Source organism: Myxine glutinosa, chromosome 13 (assembly GCF_964187855.1).
Source record: "Myxine glutinosa chromosome 13, kmMyxGlut1.1, whole genome shotgun sequence".
NCBI lineage: Eukaryota > Metazoa > Chordata > Myxini > Myxiniformes > Myxinidae > Myxine > Myxine glutinosa.
The window spans coordinates 10,961,628-10,980,521 of record NC_136273.1 but is presented as its reverse complement, the minus strand read 5'-3'; the positions used below and the strand labels follow the sequence as shown (position 1 = coordinate 10,980,521).

General features: G+C 50.0%; 2 protein-coding genes across 5 annotated transcripts in view; one reads left to right on the top strand and one right to left on the bottom strand.

Annotated features, from left to right (window-relative positions):
* Positions 1-18,894, bottom strand: part of LOC137438593 (uncharacterized) — a 159,120-nt gene that overhangs the window by 20,046 nt on the left and 120,180 nt on the right. The gene's annotated exons all lie outside the window — the stretch shown is intronic.
* GLE1 (GLE1 RNA export mediator) overlaps positions 1-18,894 on the top strand; it is a 70,974-nt gene that overhangs the window by 30,234 nt on the left and 21,846 nt on the right. For both annotated transcript variants that reach the window (XM_068133764.2, XM_068133765.2), the window contains one exon: positions 12,996-13,114. In XM_068133764.2, the coding sequence (XP_067989865.2) occupies positions 12,996-13,114 (119 nt within the window). The remainder of the gene's footprint in view (positions 1-12,995; positions 13,115-18,894) is intronic.

The window sequence follows — 18,894 nt, the reverse complement described above, 5'->3', positions numbered from 1 at the left end:
CCACATAAAATTATTTGAGCTGTGCGGCATGTCCCACCAGCTGCGCAAGATGTCATCCCCCACAAGATACAGAATGAAAATGCTTCACAGCATCACCTGCGAGTTACACAATGAAAACACTCCACCGCATCTACCACAAGCTGCAATTTGCCTTTCACTCTGTTCATCATTTGATCATGGGTCCTAAGCGAAAGGCCAGTGCTGGCGATGCGTAGACTCTCAAGAGGCAGAAGAAAGTGATGAGCTTGAGCCAGAAAGTGGAGATGCTGGACCGGCTTTCGAGAGAAGAGAGCACGTGCTATGTGGGCAGGTATTATGATGTGAACTAATCCAGCGTTCATTACATACGCAAGAATGAGAAGGCGATCCGAGAAAGTGTTGCGGCGAGCACTTAGATGGTCGCCCAGGCATGGGACGTCCACATAGAAAGGATGGAGAAGGCTCTGAATGTATGGATAGAGGACAACGAGCAGAAGAACATGCCTTTAAGAGTTTAAGTGGACCTCTCATTCGCGTAAAGGCGAGACGTATGTACGCGCATCTGACTGGCACAGGTGGCGCTAGCACAAGGAATGCGGGTGCGGCTATGAGTGATATGCTGAGCAATGCGGATACTGTCCATTCTGAACAAGGAAGGGGATGGTTTCACCGCTTCATGCAGCAGAATGGTCTCCGTAACGTCAAACTGTCAGGCGAGCGTGCCTTTGCGGATCACGACGCAGCCAAAATGTTCCTTGCTCAACTCGTGCAGCTGATTGACGAGAAGGGGTACCTGCCAGAGTAGGTCTTCAATGGTGATGAGACCAGCCTGTTTTGGGAAAAATGCCCATGAGAACTTTCACTTCGAAGCGAGAGAGGACAGCATTAGGGTTTAAGGTCACCAAGGACCGGGTATCTCTTCTCCTCTGCACAAACGAAAAAGAGGACTGTACGTAGTGTGTTCAAAAAGTATCCGACCTTTATTTTTCGTGCGTAAAAAAAAAAGAAGCTAGGGAGGCGTTGATTGGTGCACGTATGTAGGCGATCCTAATGCGCACGCGTTAATTTTTTCCCACCTGCAGAAGCTGTCATTCGACGGCAGACCGCCGATGAGTGAGGACATGTAAGTGAGCGCCGTCGGATTTTCGTTTTTGACAAAATGACGGAAAAACTTGAACAACGCTACTGCATCAAATTTTGTGTTTTTTGGCCTCGGGGATGTTGGATGCTTCCATTGTGATGACTGCAACTTGGTGTCTGGGTCGTACCCATAAACCCAGGACTCATCGCCAGTGATCACTGTGTTGAGGAAGCTGGGATCGCTGTTCACAGTCTCCAGCATGTCCTGTGCGATCTCCAAATGGAGTTGCTTCTGCTCAATCGTTAGCAGCTTTGGTACGAACTTCGCTGAGATTCTCCTGAAGCCCAAATCCTCCTTCATAATGGAATGAACGGTGTAGAATCTTGCGGATCGTTTCCACTTGGGAATCGCCAAGCTTTACACAAAATTTGATGCAGTAGCGTTCCGTCATTTTGTCAAAAACGAAAATCCGACGGCGCTCACTTACATGTCCTCACTCATCGGCGGTCTGCCGTCGAATGACAGCTTCTGCAGGTGGGAAAAAATTCACGCGTGCGCATTAGGATCGCCTACATACGTCCACCAATCAACGCCTCCCTAGCTTCTTTTTTTTTATGCACGAAAAATAAAGGTCGGATACTTTTTGAACACGGTAGTATGATAAAGGCCATGATGATGTACCGTTGCCTGAACCTGTGTGCTCTCGTGGGCAGGAGAGGAAACTCGTGGGCACACACTGCCTGTGTTTTGTAGGGCCAACAGGAAGGTGCAGGTAACGGTAGTAATTTTCTGGTTCCATAATTGTTTCGCCCCTCAGGTGGGGGGTGCTTACCGTGTACAGTGCCTTCAGAAAGTATTCACACCCCTTGACTTTTTTCACGTTGTTGTTACCTTCGCCACCGATGGTGGGTAGAGGTTATGTTTTCACCCAGTCTGTTTGGTATTTGCAAAATCGAACACTTTTACTTGCAAAATCTAAGATTTTTTTACTTGTGAAATTGAAGGTTATTTTTCAAGTACTGTCGGACCCCACTTTGGGGGATACGTTCCAGGAAAGTGCCGCCAACTACGAAACCATGAATAGTGGGGCTTGTTTCAATGGAAAAAGGGGGATTGGTTCACGAATCATAAAAATGAAATACTAAAGCGCGGCGTTACGCGCGCTGCTTGTGAGCAAGGAGGAAGCGGACAAGCGGTAACATATAAACGTCTTTATTGTAAGACTACACTGTAACACTGAACTTCTCCGGGCTGGTCGCCCGGGGTATATCATGAGGCCACGCCTACCCCTCGGGCGTGGCCACCGCCCACTTGGTGCGTGGAATGATGTCACCACGCCAGTGGGCTTTTGTGTCCGCCACACGCGCCCCCCCAGAATTCCCGCGCACCTGGAGGGCCAGTTTGTGGGGCAGTCGAATGACCCGGCCGAAGCGCCCCCTGGCGATCGGCGGCGTCCGGGGTGCAGGGATACCAGGTGGGATGCCCCTGGCTGCCCCTGGGATGGGTGCAGGACCGGGGGGCGCCGTGGCGGCGGGGCTGGGCGGTGCCGGGGGTCTGCCCGCAGGAGGGCGGCCCCGACGTGGGGGTCGGGCCACTGGCGGTGGATGGTCCACATCGAGGTGGGCCGGCTTGAGGCGGTCTACCGAAACGCGGTCAGGAGTACCGCCGATGTCCAGGGTGAAGTGCTTCGCCCCGGTCTCCAGCACGCGGAAAGGCCCGTCGTACGGGGGCCGCAGTGGTGTCCGATGGGCATCGTGGCGGACGAAGACGTACTCCGCCGTGCGAAGCTCCGGGGCGACGTGCGTCGGTGGGTGCCCGTGGCATGCCGTTGGCACCGGGGCGAACCTCTGGGCGGTCTCTTGCAGAGCGGAGCGCTGCTGTGCCGCGGACCATGGTGCCGTGGAGTCGGGGAGGAACTCGCCCGGCACCCGCAGCGGTTGCCCGAAGACCAACTCCGCCGCGGATGCGCGCAGGTCCTCCTTGGGCGCCGTCCGGAGGCCCAGCAGGACCCAGGGGAGCCTGTCGACCCAGCCGCCGTCGCGGAGGGTGGCCCGGAGCGCGGCCTTCAATGAGCGGTGAAATCGCTCACACAGGCCGTTAGCCTGGGGGTGGTAGGCCGTGGTTCGGTGCAGCCGGACCCCGAGCCCCTGCGCAACCGCCCCCCAGAGCTCCGAGGTGAACTGGGGGCCGCGGTCGGATGAGATGTCTGAGGGGGCGCCGAACCGGGCGACCCAGGTGGCGATGAAAGCCTGCGCGACATCGGCCGCCGTTGTCGACGCCAAGGGCACGGCCTCCGGCCACCGGGTGGTGCGGTCCACCATGGTGAGGACGTGGGTGAAACCCCGCGAGGGGGGCAGAGGTCCCACCAGGTCCACGTGGACGTGGTCAAACCGGCGTTCCGGCACCGTGAACGGGGCCAACGGGGCCTGGGTGTGCCGGTGCACCTTGGCGCGCTGGCACGCGAGGCATGTCCTGGCCCAGCCGCGGACGGCCTTCCGGAGGCCATGCCAGACGAACTTGTCGGCGATCAGCCTTTGGGAGGCCCTCGCGCCCGGGTGGGACAGGCCGTGGATGGCGTCAAACACCTGGCGCTGCCAGCCCGCGGGCACAATGGGGCGAGGACGCCCGAGGGAGACGTCGCACAAGAGGGCCGCGCCCGCGCCGTCGAACGGCACCTCGGTGACGCGGAGGCCCGTGACGGCGGTCCGCAAGGCCTGGACGTCGGGGTCAGCGGCCTGGTCCGCTGCCATCCGGGCATAGTCGATGCCGAGGTGGACTGCGTGGGCGACGGCCCGGGAAAGGCAATCCGCAACCGGGTTGTCCTTCCCCGCGACGTGCTGGATGTCCGTCGTGTACTCGGACACGGCCGAGAGGTGACGCTGCTGCCGGGCCGACCACGGCTCGGTGACCTTGCCCATCGCGAAGATCAGCGGCTTGTGGTCGACGAAGGCAGTGAACGCCCGGCCCTCGAGCAGATGGCGGAAGTGCCTGACCGCCAAGTGAAGTCCGAGCAACTCGCGGTCGAAGGTACTGTAACGGCGTTCGGGCGGGCGAAGCTGCCGGCTAAAGAACGCCAGCGGTTGCCAAGCTCCACGCACCCATTGCTCGTGCACCGCGCCCACCGCGTAGTCCGAGGCATCGGTGGTGAGGGCGATCGGTGCATCGGGCGCCGGGTGCGCGAGCATGGTGGCGTTAGCCAAGGCGAGCTTCGCGCCCGTGAACGCCGTGTCCATCTGCTCGGTCCAGGTAACGTCGCCTTTGCCCGGCTTACCTCGGAGAGCTTCGTGCAGGGGGCGCAGGAGCTGGGCGATACGGGGCAGGAACCGATGGTAAAAGTTCACCATGCCCAGGAACTCCTGCAGCCCTCTGATCGTGCGGGGGCGCGGAAACCCCTTCACCGCCTCCACCTTGGCCGGCAGGGGGACGGCTCCGTGCCTGGTGACACGGTGCCCCAGAAAATCGATTGTGGCGGCGCCGAACCGGCACTTTGCGGGGTTCACAATCAGGCCATGCTGGCCCAGGCGTTCGAAGAGCGTGCGGAGGTGGCGTAGGTGCTCTTCGCGGGACGCGCTGGCGACGAGGATATCGTCCAGGTAGACGTAGACAAAATCCAAGTCGCGCAGGACGCTGTCCATCAGTCGCTGGAACGCCTGAGCCGCATTCTTCAGACCGAAGGGCATGCGCAGGAACTCGAAGAGTCCGAATGGCGTGATGACCGCCGTCTTCGGGACGTCCTCCGGCCTGACGGGGACCTGATGGTAGCCGCGTATGAGGTCCACCTTCGAGAAGAAGGACCTGCCCGCCAAACGGGCGGAAAAGTCCTGAATGTGGGGGACGGGGTAGCGGTCGGGAGTCGTGGCGTCATTGAGACGGCGATAGTCCCCGCACGGTCGCCATCCCCCGCCGGGCTTCGGCACGATGTGCAGCGGCGACGCCCAAGCGCTCTCTGAGCGCCGAACGATGCCGAGTCGCTCCAGGGAAGCGAACTCCGTTTTTGCCACCGCCAGCTTCGTCGGCTCGAGGCGGCGTGCCCGGGCGTAGACCGGTGGCCCGACGGTGGGGATGTGATGGGCCACCCCGTGCTTGACGGCCCCCGCCGAGAAGGTGGGCCGCGTGAGGGCCGGGAAGCCGGCGAGGAGGCGGGTGAATGCGTCCGCTGCCAGAAGCGTACAGACCAACGTGGCCGGAACCGAATCGTTCGGCAAGCCGCTTGGCAAGCCGCTCGTTGAGCTGGGCAACGCACATGCGAGCGAGCTGAACGTCTCGGCCTGGACAAGCCGTCTGCGCTTGACGTCGACCAGGAGCCCATTAGCGCACAGGAAGTCCGCGCCAAGCAGTGCCATGGGCACGTCGGCGGTGACGAACGTCCATCGGAAAACCTGCCCTCCAAACCGCAGAGAGAGGCAGCGTTTTCCGTACGTACGGATGGGCGTCCCGTTCGCGGCAAGCAGCGCGGGGCCCCCACCCGCGGCGTGCTTGTCTGACGTGCCGGCGGGAATGACACTCACCTGTGCTCCCGTGTCGCACAGGTAACGGCGCCCGGAGAAGGTGTCCGTTATGAACAGCAGGCTGCTCGAACGGCCGGCGCTCATCGCCACAATTGAGCGCCGGCCCGGGCGTTTCCCGACCCGTTGAAGGAGCACGGCGGATGACACCGCCGAGCTTCGTGGCCGAACTTGGCGTGGAACCAGCACCAGGTGGTGGAGCTGGAGGAGCGCGGCTGGCTCCGCCAGGCCGGTGGAGTCGACGGGTTTCCCCGCGGTGGCGGTTTTCGCCGCGGCGGTGGGCGGGGCGTGGCGGCGTTCACGAGGTGCGTATCAGCATGCTGCTGAACCACAGCGTGCTGTAGAAGATGATGCTGTGGAACATCAGCGTGCTGTAGAAGATGATGCTGTGGAACATCAGCGTGCTGTAGAAGATGATGCTGTGGAACATCAGCGTGCTGTAGAAGATGATGCTGTGGAACATCAGCGTCGAAGGCCGTGACGGCCACGCCAACGCTCGCCCGCGTGTCCGAAGCGGCGAAGTACTTGTCCGCCTCGGCCGCCAATGCTCGGGGTTCCGTTAGCCCGGTCCCGGCCAACGCGAGGCGAACCTGCGCTGGAAGTTGGCGACGGAAAAGCGCCCGGAATAGCGAACCGGGGGCTTCGTCGCCCAACAGTGACAGCATATGGTCCATTCGGACCGACGGGCGCGTCTCACCGAGCTCGGGGAGATCCAGGAGGCGATCGGCCCGTGCGTCGTCCGTGAGGCCGAACGTGGCTAGGAGTAGCCGCTTGAGTGTCTCGTACTTGTGGCCGTCCGGTGGGTGGCGAAGGACGGACACAACTCGAGCGGCCGTGCCGGGCCCGAGGGAGGCGACGACATGGCAGTAGCGCAGGTCGTCGTTGGTGAGGCGCCGAAGCTGAAATTGGGCTTCGGCTTGAACGAACCAGACTTCGGCCTGGGCCTCCCAAAATTCGGGAAGTTTAATCGCCATTGCCTTGTCGTTGGCCATTGCAATGGCGTCGTGTTCGGAAGGATCGCTACGGCAGATCCAACGTCGAGGGTCACCAGTAAAGCGCGGCGTTACGCGCGCTGCTTGTGAGCAAGGAGGAAGCGGACAAGCGGTAACATATAAACGTCTTTATTGTAAGACTACACTGTAACACTGAACTTCTCCGGGCTGGTCGCCCGGGGTATATCATGAGGCCACGCCTACCCCTCGGGCGTGGCCACCGCCCACTTGGTGCGTGGAATGATGTCACCACGCCAGTGGGCTTTTGTGTCCGCCACAATACGTTCATTTTATTCAAAAATCATAAATTACGTTCCAGGAAAGTGCCGCCAACTACGAAACCGTGAATAGTGGGGCTTGTTTCAATGGAAAAGGGGGGATTGGTTCACGAATCATAAAAATCCACAAATGTTGAGGCAAATCCCGTGAATGTCGACGAAGATCCAAGAATGTCGATGAAAATTCGCGAATGCATGCCGTGCCATTGTTTCAATGGGGAAAAGGGAGACAGCTAATTGGACTAATAGATACTGTGGCGTGCTTTCATTCAGCAGGGATGACTTGTTGTGCACCTGGCGGGATATCCTGTGAAGCAATGTTTGCCGTGTGAATGACGGGATATCTCACGAAGCAATGTTTACCGTGTGAATGTCGGGATATCTTGTGAAGCAATGTTTACTGTGTGAATGATGGGATATCTCACGAAGCAATGTTTACTGTGTGAATGTCGGGATATCTTGTGAAGCAATGTTTGCCGTGTGAATGACGGGATATCTTGTGAAGCAATGTTTACCGTGTGAATGTCGGGATATCTTGTGAAGCAATGTTTGCCGTGTGAATGACGGGATATACTGCGAAGCAATGTTTACCGTGTGAATGTCGGAATATCTTGTGAAGCAATGTTTGCCGTGTGAATGACGGGATATACTGCGAAGCAATGTTTACCGTGTGAATGTCGGGATATCTTGTGAAGCAATGTTTGCCGTGTGAATGACGGGATATACTGCGAAGCAATGTTTGCCGTGTGAATGACGGGATATCCTCCGAAGCAATGTTTGCCGTGTGAATGACGGGATATCTCATGAAGCAATGTTTACCGTGTGAATGACGGGATATCTCACGAAGCAATGTTTACCGTGTGAATGACGGGATATCTCATGAAGCAATGTTTACCGTGTGAATGTCGGGATATCTTGTGAAGCAATGTTTACCGTGTGAATGACGGGATATCTTGTGAAGCAATGTTTACCGTGTGAATGACGGGATATCCTGCGAAGCAATGTTTACCGTTTGAATGACGGGATATCTTGTGGAGCAATGTTTACCGTGTGAATGACGGGATATCCTGCGAAGCAATGTTTACCGTGTGAATGACGGGATATCCTGCGAAGCAATGTTTACTGTGTGAATAACGGGATATACTGCGAAGCAATGTTTACCGTGTGAATAACGGGATATACTGCGAAGCAATGTTTACCGTTTGAATGACGGGATATCCTGCGAAGCAATGTTTACTGTGTGAATAACGGGATATACTGCGAAGCAATGTTTACCGTGTGAATGACGGGATATCCTGCGAAGCAATGTTTACCGTGTGAATAACGGGATATCTTGTGGAGTAATGTTTACCGTGTGAATGACGGGATATCCTGCGAAGCAATGTTTACCGTGTGAATAACGGGATATCTTGTGGAGCAATGTTTACCGTGTGAATGACGGGATATCCTGCGAAGCAATGTTTACCGTTTGAATGATGGGATATCTTGTGGAGCAATGTTTACCGTTTGAATGATGGGATATCTCACGAAGCAATGTTTACCGTTTGAATGACGGGATATCTTGTGGAGCAATGTTTACCGTGTGAATGATGGGATATCCTGCGAAGCAATGTTTACCGTGTGAATGACGGGATATCTCACGAAGCAATGTTTACCGTTTGAATGACGGGATATCTTGTGGAGCAATGTTTACCGTGTGAATGACGGGATATCCTGCGAAGCAATGTTTACCGTGTGAATAACGGGATATCTTGTGGAGCAATGTTTACCGTTTGAATGATGGGATATCTCACGAAGCAATGTTTACCGTGTGAATGACGGGATATCCTGCGAAGCAATGTTTACCGTTTGAATGATGGGATATCTTGTGGAGCAATGTTTACCGTTTGAATGATGGGATATCTCACGAAGCAATGTTTACCGTTTGAATGACGGGATATCTTGTGGAGCAATGTTTACCGTGTGAATGATGGGATATCCTGCGAAGCAATGTTTACCGTGTGAATGACGGGATATCTCACGAAGCAATGTTTACCGTGTGAATGACGGGATATCCTGCGAAGCAATGTTTACCGTGTGAATGTCGGGATATCTTGTGAAGCAATGTTTACCGTGTGAATGTCGGGATATCTTGTGAAGCAATGTTTACCGTGTGAATGTCAGGATATCTTGTGAAGCAATGTTTACCGTGTGAATGTCGGGATATCTTGTGAAGCAATGTTTACCGTGTGAATGTCAGGATATCTTGTGAAGCAATGTTTACCGTGTGAATGTCGGGATATCCTGCGAAGCAATGTTTACCGTGTGAATGACGGGATATCCTGCGAAGCAATGTTTACCGTGTGAATGTCGGGATATCTTGTGGAGCAATGTTTACCGTGTGAATGTCGGGATATCCTGCGAAGCAATGTTTACCGTGTGAATGATGGGATATCTTGTGAAGCAATGTTTACCGTGTGAATGACGGGATATCCTGCGAAGCAATGTTTACCGTGTGAATGACGGGATATCTTGTGGAGCAATGTTTACCGTGTGAATGACGGGATATCCTGCGAAGCAATATTTACCGTTTGAATGATGGGATATCTTGTGGAGCAATGTTTACCGTTTGAATGATGGGATATCTCACGAAGCAATGTTTACCGTTTGAATGACGGGATATCTTGTGGAGCAATGTTTACCGTGTGAATGATGGGATATCCTGCGAAGCAATGTTTACCGTGTGAATGACGGGATATCCTGCGAAGCAATGTTTACCGTGTGAATGTCGGGATATCTTGTGAAGCAATGTTTACCGTGTGAATGTCGGGATATGTTGTGAAGCAATGTTTACCGTGTGAATGTCGGGATATCTTGTGAAGCAATGTTTACCGTGTGAATGTCAGGATATCTTGTGAAGCAATGTTTACCGTGTGAATGTCAGGATATCTTGTGAAGCAATGTTTACCGTGTGAATGTCGGGATATCTTGTGAAGCAATGTTTACCGTGTGAATGTCAGGATATCTTGTGAAGCAATGTTTACCGTGTGAATGTCGGGATATCCTGCGAAGCAATGTTTACCGTGTGAATGACGGGATATCCTGCGAAGCAATGTTTACCGTGTGAATGTCGGGATATCTTGTGGAGCAATGTTTACCGTGTGAATGTCGGGATATCCTGCGAAGCAATGTTTACCGTGTGAATGACGGGATATCTTGTGAAGCAATGTTTACCGTGTGAATGACGGGATATCCTGCGAAGCAATGTTTACCGTGTGAATGACGGGATATCTTGTGGAGCAATGTTTACCGTGTGAATGACGGGATATCCTGCGAAGCAATGTTTACCGTGTGAATGTCGGGATATCTTGTGAAGCAATGTTTACCGTGTGAATGTCGGGATATCCTGCGAAGCAATGTTTACCGTTTGAATGACGGGATATCTTGTGGAGCAATGTTTACCGTGTGAATGACGGGATATCCTGCGAAGCAATGTTTACCGTGTGAATGACGGGATATCTCACGAAGCAATGTTTACCGTGTGAATGTCGGGATATCTCACGAAGCAATGTTTACCGTGTGAATGTCGGGATATCTTGTGAAGCAATGTTTACCGTGTGAATGTCGGGATATCTTGTAAAGCAATGTTTACCGTGTGAATGTCGGGATATCTTGTGAAGCAATGTTTACCGTGTGAATGACGGGATATCTTGTGAAGCAATGTTTACCGTGTGAATGTCGGGATATCTTGTGAAGCAATGTTTACCGTGTGAATGACAGGATATACTGCCAAGCAATGTTTACCGTGTGAATGACAGGATATACTGCGAAGCAATGTTTACCGTGTGAATGTCGGGATATCTTGTGAAGCAATGTTTACCGTGTGAATGACGGGATATCTTGTGAAGCAATGTTTACCGTGTGAATGACGGGATATCTTGTGAAGCAATGTTTACCGTGTGAATGACGGGATATCTTGTGAAGCAATGTTTACCGTGTGAATGACGGGATATCTTGTGAAGCAATGTTTACTGTGTGAATGACAGGATATACTGCCAAGCAATGTTTACCGTGTGAATGACAGGATATACTGCGAAGCAATGTTTACCGTGTGAATGTCGGGATATCTTGTGAAGCAATGTTTACCGTGTGAATGACGGGATATCTTGTGAAGCAATGTTTACCGTGTGAATAACGGGATATACTGCGAAGCAATGTTTACCGTGTGAATAACGGGATATACTGCGAAGCAATGTTTACCGTGTGAATGACGGGATATACTGCGAAGCAATGTTTACCGTGTGAATAACGGGATATACTGCGAAGCAATGTTTACCGTGTGAATGACGGGATATACTGCGAAGCAATGTTTACCGTGTGAATAACGGGATATACTGCGAAGCAATGTTTACCGTGTGAATAACGGGATATACTGCGAAGCAATGTTTACCGTGTGAATAACGGGATATACTGCGAAGCAATGTTTACCGTGTGAATGACAGGATATCCTGCGGAGCAATGTTTACCGTGTGAATGACAGGATATACTGCGAAGCAATGTTTACCGTGTGAATGACAGGATATCCTGCGGAGCTCGCTTATAGCACAGCTAAAATATTTTCATGCGGTCGCGAAAGCTGTGAAAACACGAAGCACAGCATCACAGATGTAGAAGCATGTCATTTTTTTGCATATGTCCAGCTGCTTTGTGCATTGCTGGTGAAAGATGGGTTTTATAACTGTGACATGCTCATGGCTTGTGGGGAAAAAAAAATTTGCACGCGCGAAAAACCGCAAATGCATGGGACATAGGGCCGCGAATAGAGAAGCAGGTCGCAATTTATCATCTGTGAATATGCGGAACCCTGCATATAGCAGAATCGCAAATAGCAGGGTCCAACAGTATATTGGTTGGTCTTGTCAAATATATTGGTTGGTCTTGCGCGTTATTCTGTCTGTCTGTTTGGCTGTCCATCGTGTACAGGTCACAATTTTAAACTGATCTTCACCAAACTTAACCAAATGGTAGAGTTTGCCCATAAGAACCACCTTTCGAGGCCAGAGCTCAAAGGTCATCTTGATGTCGTATTTCTAAAATTGTCAATTTTCATCTTATTAATGAAAATTAAACAGCAATTGCAGAGTGCATCACTGAATTGGGAAAGCAACTCTTTTTGAGGTAAAAGGTCAACTCAACGTCAAACTTCTAAAATCATCAATTTTCATCTGAAAAAAAGAATCTATCTTCATCCGATTGATCCGAGCTATGATTAGGATCGTCAAATTTAATCTTGATGAAATGGACAATTTGCTGTCTCCATGGCAACTTTTTTGGGGGTAGGGGAGGGGGTGGAATCAAGGGGGATGGATTTTGCAAGTATCGTGCTCTACACAACGTCTTTCTTGTTTTTTGTCTGTGAACAGGATATATCAAAAAGTTGTGGACGGATTCGGACGAAATTTTGTGGAGATTTGAATCCGGATGCGGATCAGAGAATTTTCTAATGATTCTTCACCATTGAGTGATCGGGCTGAAACCAATATATAGCATGATATTTCAAAAAGGTATGGACGAATCAGATGAAACTTGGTGGATTGGTTGGGTGTGTGACAAGGACAAATCCATTCAATTTTGGTGAAGATCAGGATCCGATAAAAAAAAATTATTTTCAAAAAAGAAATTCCGATAAATTTTCTAAGAAATTCTAAACCATTGAGAGATGGGGCCAAAAACTATATGTAGCACGATATGTCATAAAGTTGTCGATGAATTATGACAAAGCTAGGTGGATGAGCTGGTTAGGCGAAAATAACAAGCAATTAGATGTGGTACAGGTCCGTATCCAGATCCGGCCTATCGGTGCGATACAAAACATAAACTGTTCAACCTGGTGTATGTGCTAAACTGAATACCATTCTAGTTCTTTAATTTTTGATCTTTACTTCCTTTTTATTTTCAAGCCAAAGCATTGTGATGAAATTCACAATTCCTACATGCCTCTTGCCGGTGTATTTGGGATGTATTCTCGAATTATACATATTTATACTTGTTTAATAGGATGCCATCAGGAATGTTGTCCTCAGAGCCTTCAGCACCCGAGCGTATTAGCAACAACCTTTTGTGAGTGCCGTGTTAATGCTAATCCAGCTGCAATATTTTCCTTGTCTGCATTACGGAGCAGCAAGGGAGCTCGCCCAAGGGGCAGTGACGGTTCTCGATGCTTGGTGCCAGAAACTGGAACAAGACATGTTGGATACCGAGAGAGCTTGCACAACATTGAGCTCCAGGCAGGAACCACAGGTAATCCGGTTTCAGAGGTCTGGGGGTTTTCTTAAACTCCTGCCTTTTGAACGAGTCTCAATTTGTTGTTTTGAGTCCGATACTTTATAAAGAATCAACATATTTAAGAATAAACATGGCTCCCATTGTAAAAACAATTCCTTTTTATTTTGCTTTCTTCAAAATAATGAGGTCCTTTGCATTCACTTACTGTATCACTGGTGACATTCCTACAATGGGGGTAGTTTTTTTGATTTTTTTGTATATAGACTAGACGGATTTCTGAGAAATGTGAATGTTAGGTGCATTTTTGGGTAAAGGTTGGGAACCTCACTTTTTAACATAATTAGGGTATGCTGAATTCGATTAACCCGGTTCCCAAGCCGAATTTAGAGTTTTTGACCTTCTAATTAGCATAAACAAAATGGCCGCAAAATTGCCATTTTTGGACAATTTCTTTGAACAAGCATTTATATATCATGTATATACATGCAGCTATTTTACTTTAACTTTACACCTTTTACCCCAAAATGCACCTAGAAGCTTATACATGGCCTTTTTTCATAAATCCGTCTAGTCTATAGTATGGCTGGCGACATATGGCAATTTGGCGGCCATTTTGTTTCTGCTAATTAGAAGGTCAAAAACTCGAAATTCGGCTTAGGAACCGGGTTAATCAAATTCAGCATACCCTAATTATGTTAAAAAGTGAGGTTCCCAACTTTTACACAAAAATGCACCTAGAAGCTTATACATGGCCTTTTTCCATAAATCCATCTAGTCTAATACTCGGTTGAGGCTCATGTAAGGGTTAACATATATAATAAAGGGAGTGGGAGACGAGGGGGAGAGAGAGGGAAGCACAACAACAGAAGAGAACAGGGACATCGGGAGAACTGTGGAAGAGAGAGGGCTGGGGTGGGGTACACGGGATAAACAAGATGGCCACTACACGACTTTCAGGAAAGAAAACAGAATTTGAAGGAGCTGGGTTTGGGGTGTATTAACAGGGGTAGAAAATATCATGGTTTTGGATGGAGAAAGATAAGAGGTGGTGGTGAACAGCTGTTGTGAAGACGTGGAGGAAGAAGTGCGATTGAAGTGATTGTGGGAGTTTGTTCAAGAGGTGGGGAAAAAAAGAGGAAGAAATAAGTGAAGGTGAGCAGAGAGTCTTGATTTTGGCAGTTTCACCAGAACAGGGTTGATGGTGGACTGTGGGAGCCCTGCATAAACTTTGGAGGGATAAAGCATGGAAAGAGCAGAGTGTGCAAGACCAGAAAGGAGACCGTAGAGGACAGAGGCCATCGACCTGTCTGCGATGACTAAGTGATAGGTGCATTGACTCAGATTCATTGCGGGAGATTCCAATAATCTTGAAGGCCTTGGTTTCCAAGGAGTCAAGCTGAGCAAGATGCGAGGCAGACAAACCTACCCAGAGGGGAGAGCAGTACTCCATCAAGCTGCCAAGTCCTTGCAGGTGGATAGGAGTTCTGGTCTCCCAAAGAAGGATGTTGTACGGTGGAGGATGCCCAGTCAGTGGCTGGCTTTGGAGGCAAACTTTGAAATGTTGTTTGCCCAAGAAAGATCATGCCTGATGATGAGACCCAGTAGTTCAAATTGCTGAACTTCCTCAAGAGGATTGGTAAGAAAGTATATAGGGCAGGGGGCAGGGGGAGAGGGAGGGGGTGAAGGAGAGGAGGTCCTTTCAGACATACGTTTTGAGTCCGAGATTTGTCAGGATTGAAAGACAGATTCCAAGTATTTGAAATGTTTTTCAATCCTGACAAATCTCACATTTAAATAATTAAAATAAATATATTTCCCCATCATTATTTTGTCACCCTTGGGATATCCATGGGCGTGCCACATTGTCTCGTCCAGATTCCTCCGCTCATTTGCAAATGGAATTGTCATAACCAGTGAGGTACCCGTGGGAGGCCAGAAGCAAACAGGCAATGCAGAAACGGTGAATGCTAAATCATGAAACCAATAAATTCCACATTCCTGTAGCACTTTCAGTCGCACGTCAGACATGGACAGCAAGTTCGTGAAGGACTTCCATGAAAAACGTACCCGTTCGCAAACAAACGGGTATGTTCACGCATAGAAACATCGATCGTGGGTCCGTGGCGAATCTACATATGGTGATCCGCGAAGTTTCTCATTTAGAAAGTAGAAACCATCCCGGCATGTCGTCATTCACTTTAACTCAATATCTCCTTTTTCATTCCAAACAACATAACTCCAATCACAAATTAATCACAAAATAAACTTTTAACAACATTGTTAATGTTTCCTTCATTGTAAAAACTACCAAGTCAATAATTAAAAGGATTTTGAGCCGATAGGTGTTACGGCCTTGGCAAGATCGATGGAGACAGCGATCTGTTGGCGAATACACCGTCCAAATAGCTATGTGGAATTCTCTTATGTAGAGATTAAACTCACGTCGTTTGAACTTTGGCCGAGGTCATTATTTACTTTTAATTGGTTTTGGGTCATCATTTCTGCATATCTCGTGGGATTGTGATTTGGAGAAACGACCGTGATGGTACCTTCAAACGGACGGACGGACAGACAAACAGACGGATGGAAATTTGGTGAATTATAGTAAGATAATAATAATAATAATACATTTATTTTGTATAGCGCTTTTCAAGAAACCCAAAGACGCTTTGACATAGTACGTAAAACAAAGACAAAAAAGACAAAAATACATAATTAAATAACCAAACAGAAAGGAAGGAGAAGGAGAAGAGACGGTCAGGGATTGAATGCGGTGTTGAACAGGTGGGTCTTTATTGATGATTTGAATGTGGTGAGTGAGGAGGAGTCTCTGATGGTTTGAGGTAGTGAGTTCCAGAGTGTGGGAGCAGCGATGGAGAAGGCCCTTTCCCCCCAGGATCTGAGTTTGGTCCGGATGGGGGGGGACAGGAGGTTGGCAGCAGCAGAGCGGAGGGTGTGGGTGGGAGTGTGTCTGGGGAGGAGGTCAGTCAGGTAGGATGGGGCCAGGTTATGGAGGGCTTTGTAGGTCAGGAGGAGGATTTTGTACTGGATTCTCTGGGAGATGGGGAGCCAGTGGAGCTTGTGAAGGACTGGGGTGATGTGGTCCCGGGCCCAGGAGTGGGTGAGTAGACGGGCAGCGGAGTTCTGAATGTATTGAAGTTTATTGACGATATTTGAGGGTGAACCATAGAGGAGGCTGCTGCAGTAGTCCAGACGGGAAGTGATGAAGGCGTGGATGAGGATTTCTGCAGCTGTGGAGAAGAGGAATGGACGGAGACGGGCGATGTTTTTCAGATGAAAGAAGGCTGTCTTGGTGATCTGTTTAGTGTGTTTGTCGAAGGAGAGGGTTTGGTCAAAGATGATGCCAAGATTCCGGATGTGAGAGGAGGTGGATACTGGGATACCGTCGATGTTGAGGGTGAAGTTGTGGGTGGATTTTGTGAGCGTTTTTGGTCCAATAATGATTATTTCGGATTTATCACAGTTTCGTTTGAGGAAGTTGATTTGAAGCCAGGATTTTATTTCAGTGATAGACCGGGAGCCCAGGGGGGTCAGCCTAGCTGGAAAGTTAACCAATTTTCATGTATATAGCAATCGTCCATGATGCAGTTTGTCAGGATAGAGTGGGTGACGGTGGAAATTGACTTGGCGGAAATGAAAAGCTGGATGTCATCGGCAAAGCAGTGGAATTGGAGACCATGACGAAGGATTAAGTGACCAAGGGGGAACAGGTGCAGGATGAAGAGGAGGGGACCGAGAACTGAGCCTTGGGGGACACTTTGGGGGAGGGGAGCGGTGGGGGATTTGCAGTTATTGATGGAGATGAACTGGTGCCTGTCGGAGAGGTATGATTTGATCCAAGAAAGGGCAGTGCCAGTGATGTTAAAGGTGGTTTCAAGTCGGGTAAGGAGGATGATGTGATTGATGGTGTCAAAGGCGGCGCTGAGGTCGAGAAGGATGAGAATGTTGAGATTACCGGCGTAGTAGGAAAGGAGAAGGTCGTTGGTGATTTTGAGGAGTGCAGTTTCTGTACTGTGGTTGAGGCGGAATCCGGATTGGAATGTTTCATACAGGTTATTGGCAGAGAGGTGATGTTTGAGTTGAGTGGCTACAGCGCGTTCCAAAACTTTTGACAGAAAGGGTAGGTTGGAGAAGGGTCTGAAGTTATTTGGGGTGTCAGGGTTGAGTCCAGGTTTTTTCAGAATGGGGGTGACAGCAGCGATTTTGAGGGATGGTGGGACGATGCCAGTAGACAGGGAGGAGTTTATCGTTGCAGTGATAAGTGGAGAGAGAGCAGGAAGGCAAGCCTTAACAAAGCTGGAGGGGATGGGGTCCAGAGTGCAGGTGGCAGTTTTCATTCCGGTGAGGAGTTCAGAGAGGTCAGTAGGGGAGACTGGGGAAAACTGAGATAGGGGTTGGCAGGATAAGGGGGGGCAGATGGTTTGAGGGGGAGCAGGTGCGGTGGTGGTTAAGCTGCTGTAGATGTTGTCTATCTTGCTTTGGAAGAATGAAAGGAAAGAAATGCAGTTGTCGACTGTGAATGACTGGGTGTGGTATCCAGGGGGCTGAGGAGTTTGTTTATTGTGGAGAAGAGTGCTTTTGGGTTTGCGGAGCCAGAGCGGATTATTTGAGAGTAGTAGGTGGAGCGGGCGCGGGAGAGGGCATCTTTGTAGTGCTGCAGGTGGTCTTTGTAGGCTTGGGAGTGGATTGTGAGACCTGTTTTATTACGGAGTCTTTCAAGTTGGCGGGCACGGGTTTTCATCAGGCAGAGTTCAGGGGTAAACCAGGGAGCAGAATGGGTGAAGGAAACTGTTTTGGTTTTTATAGGTGCAAGCTGGTCGAGGCAGGAGGAGAGAGTGTGGTTGTAGTAGTCAGTGAGGTCAGGGGGGCTGTGCAAATCGACGATGGGAGAGGTGGACATTTTTTCGGAGAGGGAAGATGAGAATGAGGTAGGTGAAAGAGAGTTTAGCTTACGGAAGTTGATTATGCGTTTTTGCCTTGGTGCTGGGGTGGGAATGTTGATGGTCATAGTGATGGCTAAGTGATCGGAGAGAGTGAGGTCAGAGCCAAAGAGATGGTGTAGATTTAGTCCAATAGAACAGACAAGGTCCAGAATGTGACCACAGTTATGCGTGGGAAAGTTGACATGTTGAGTGAGGTTAAAGCAATTAAGAATATCAATAAAGTCAGCGGTTATTGTGGAGTCAGTGGATGATGATGGATAAAATTGTTTTGGTGTTTATGTGGTGCAGGTGTGATTGGTTTAATGGCCTCCTGCGTCTTGTTTCTATGTGTAACTGCACGGTGTATCCTGCTCTATGATCTCTCTAGTAAATTAATATCCTGTCTTCATTGCCAATCTTTAAGTTCCCACCTTTCTGCAAGGATTTCTGCAAGGATTTATATCACAAACTGGTCAAACAAGTGAAACAAGTCTTTTAATCCTGACTATTCTCACACTCTCACTTTGTCAATCCGAAAAGACCATCTGGATAACCCTCCCATCTACTTTCTGAACAATCCTCTTGAAGAAGTTCTGTCACTCAAGCTTTTGGGTCTCACTATCTGCCATGATCTTTCCTGGGAAAACCACATTTCCAAGCTGGCCTCCAAAGCCAGTCGCCGACTGGGCATCCTCTGTCGTGCGAAGTCCTTTCTGGGCACTTCTGAGCTCCTCACCACATCCAAGGCTTTCATCCGCAGCTCAATGGAATACTGTTCCCCCCTCTGGGCCGGTGCTCCTGCCTCACACCTAGCTCGGCTTCACGCAGTTGAAACCAAAGCATTCAGAATCA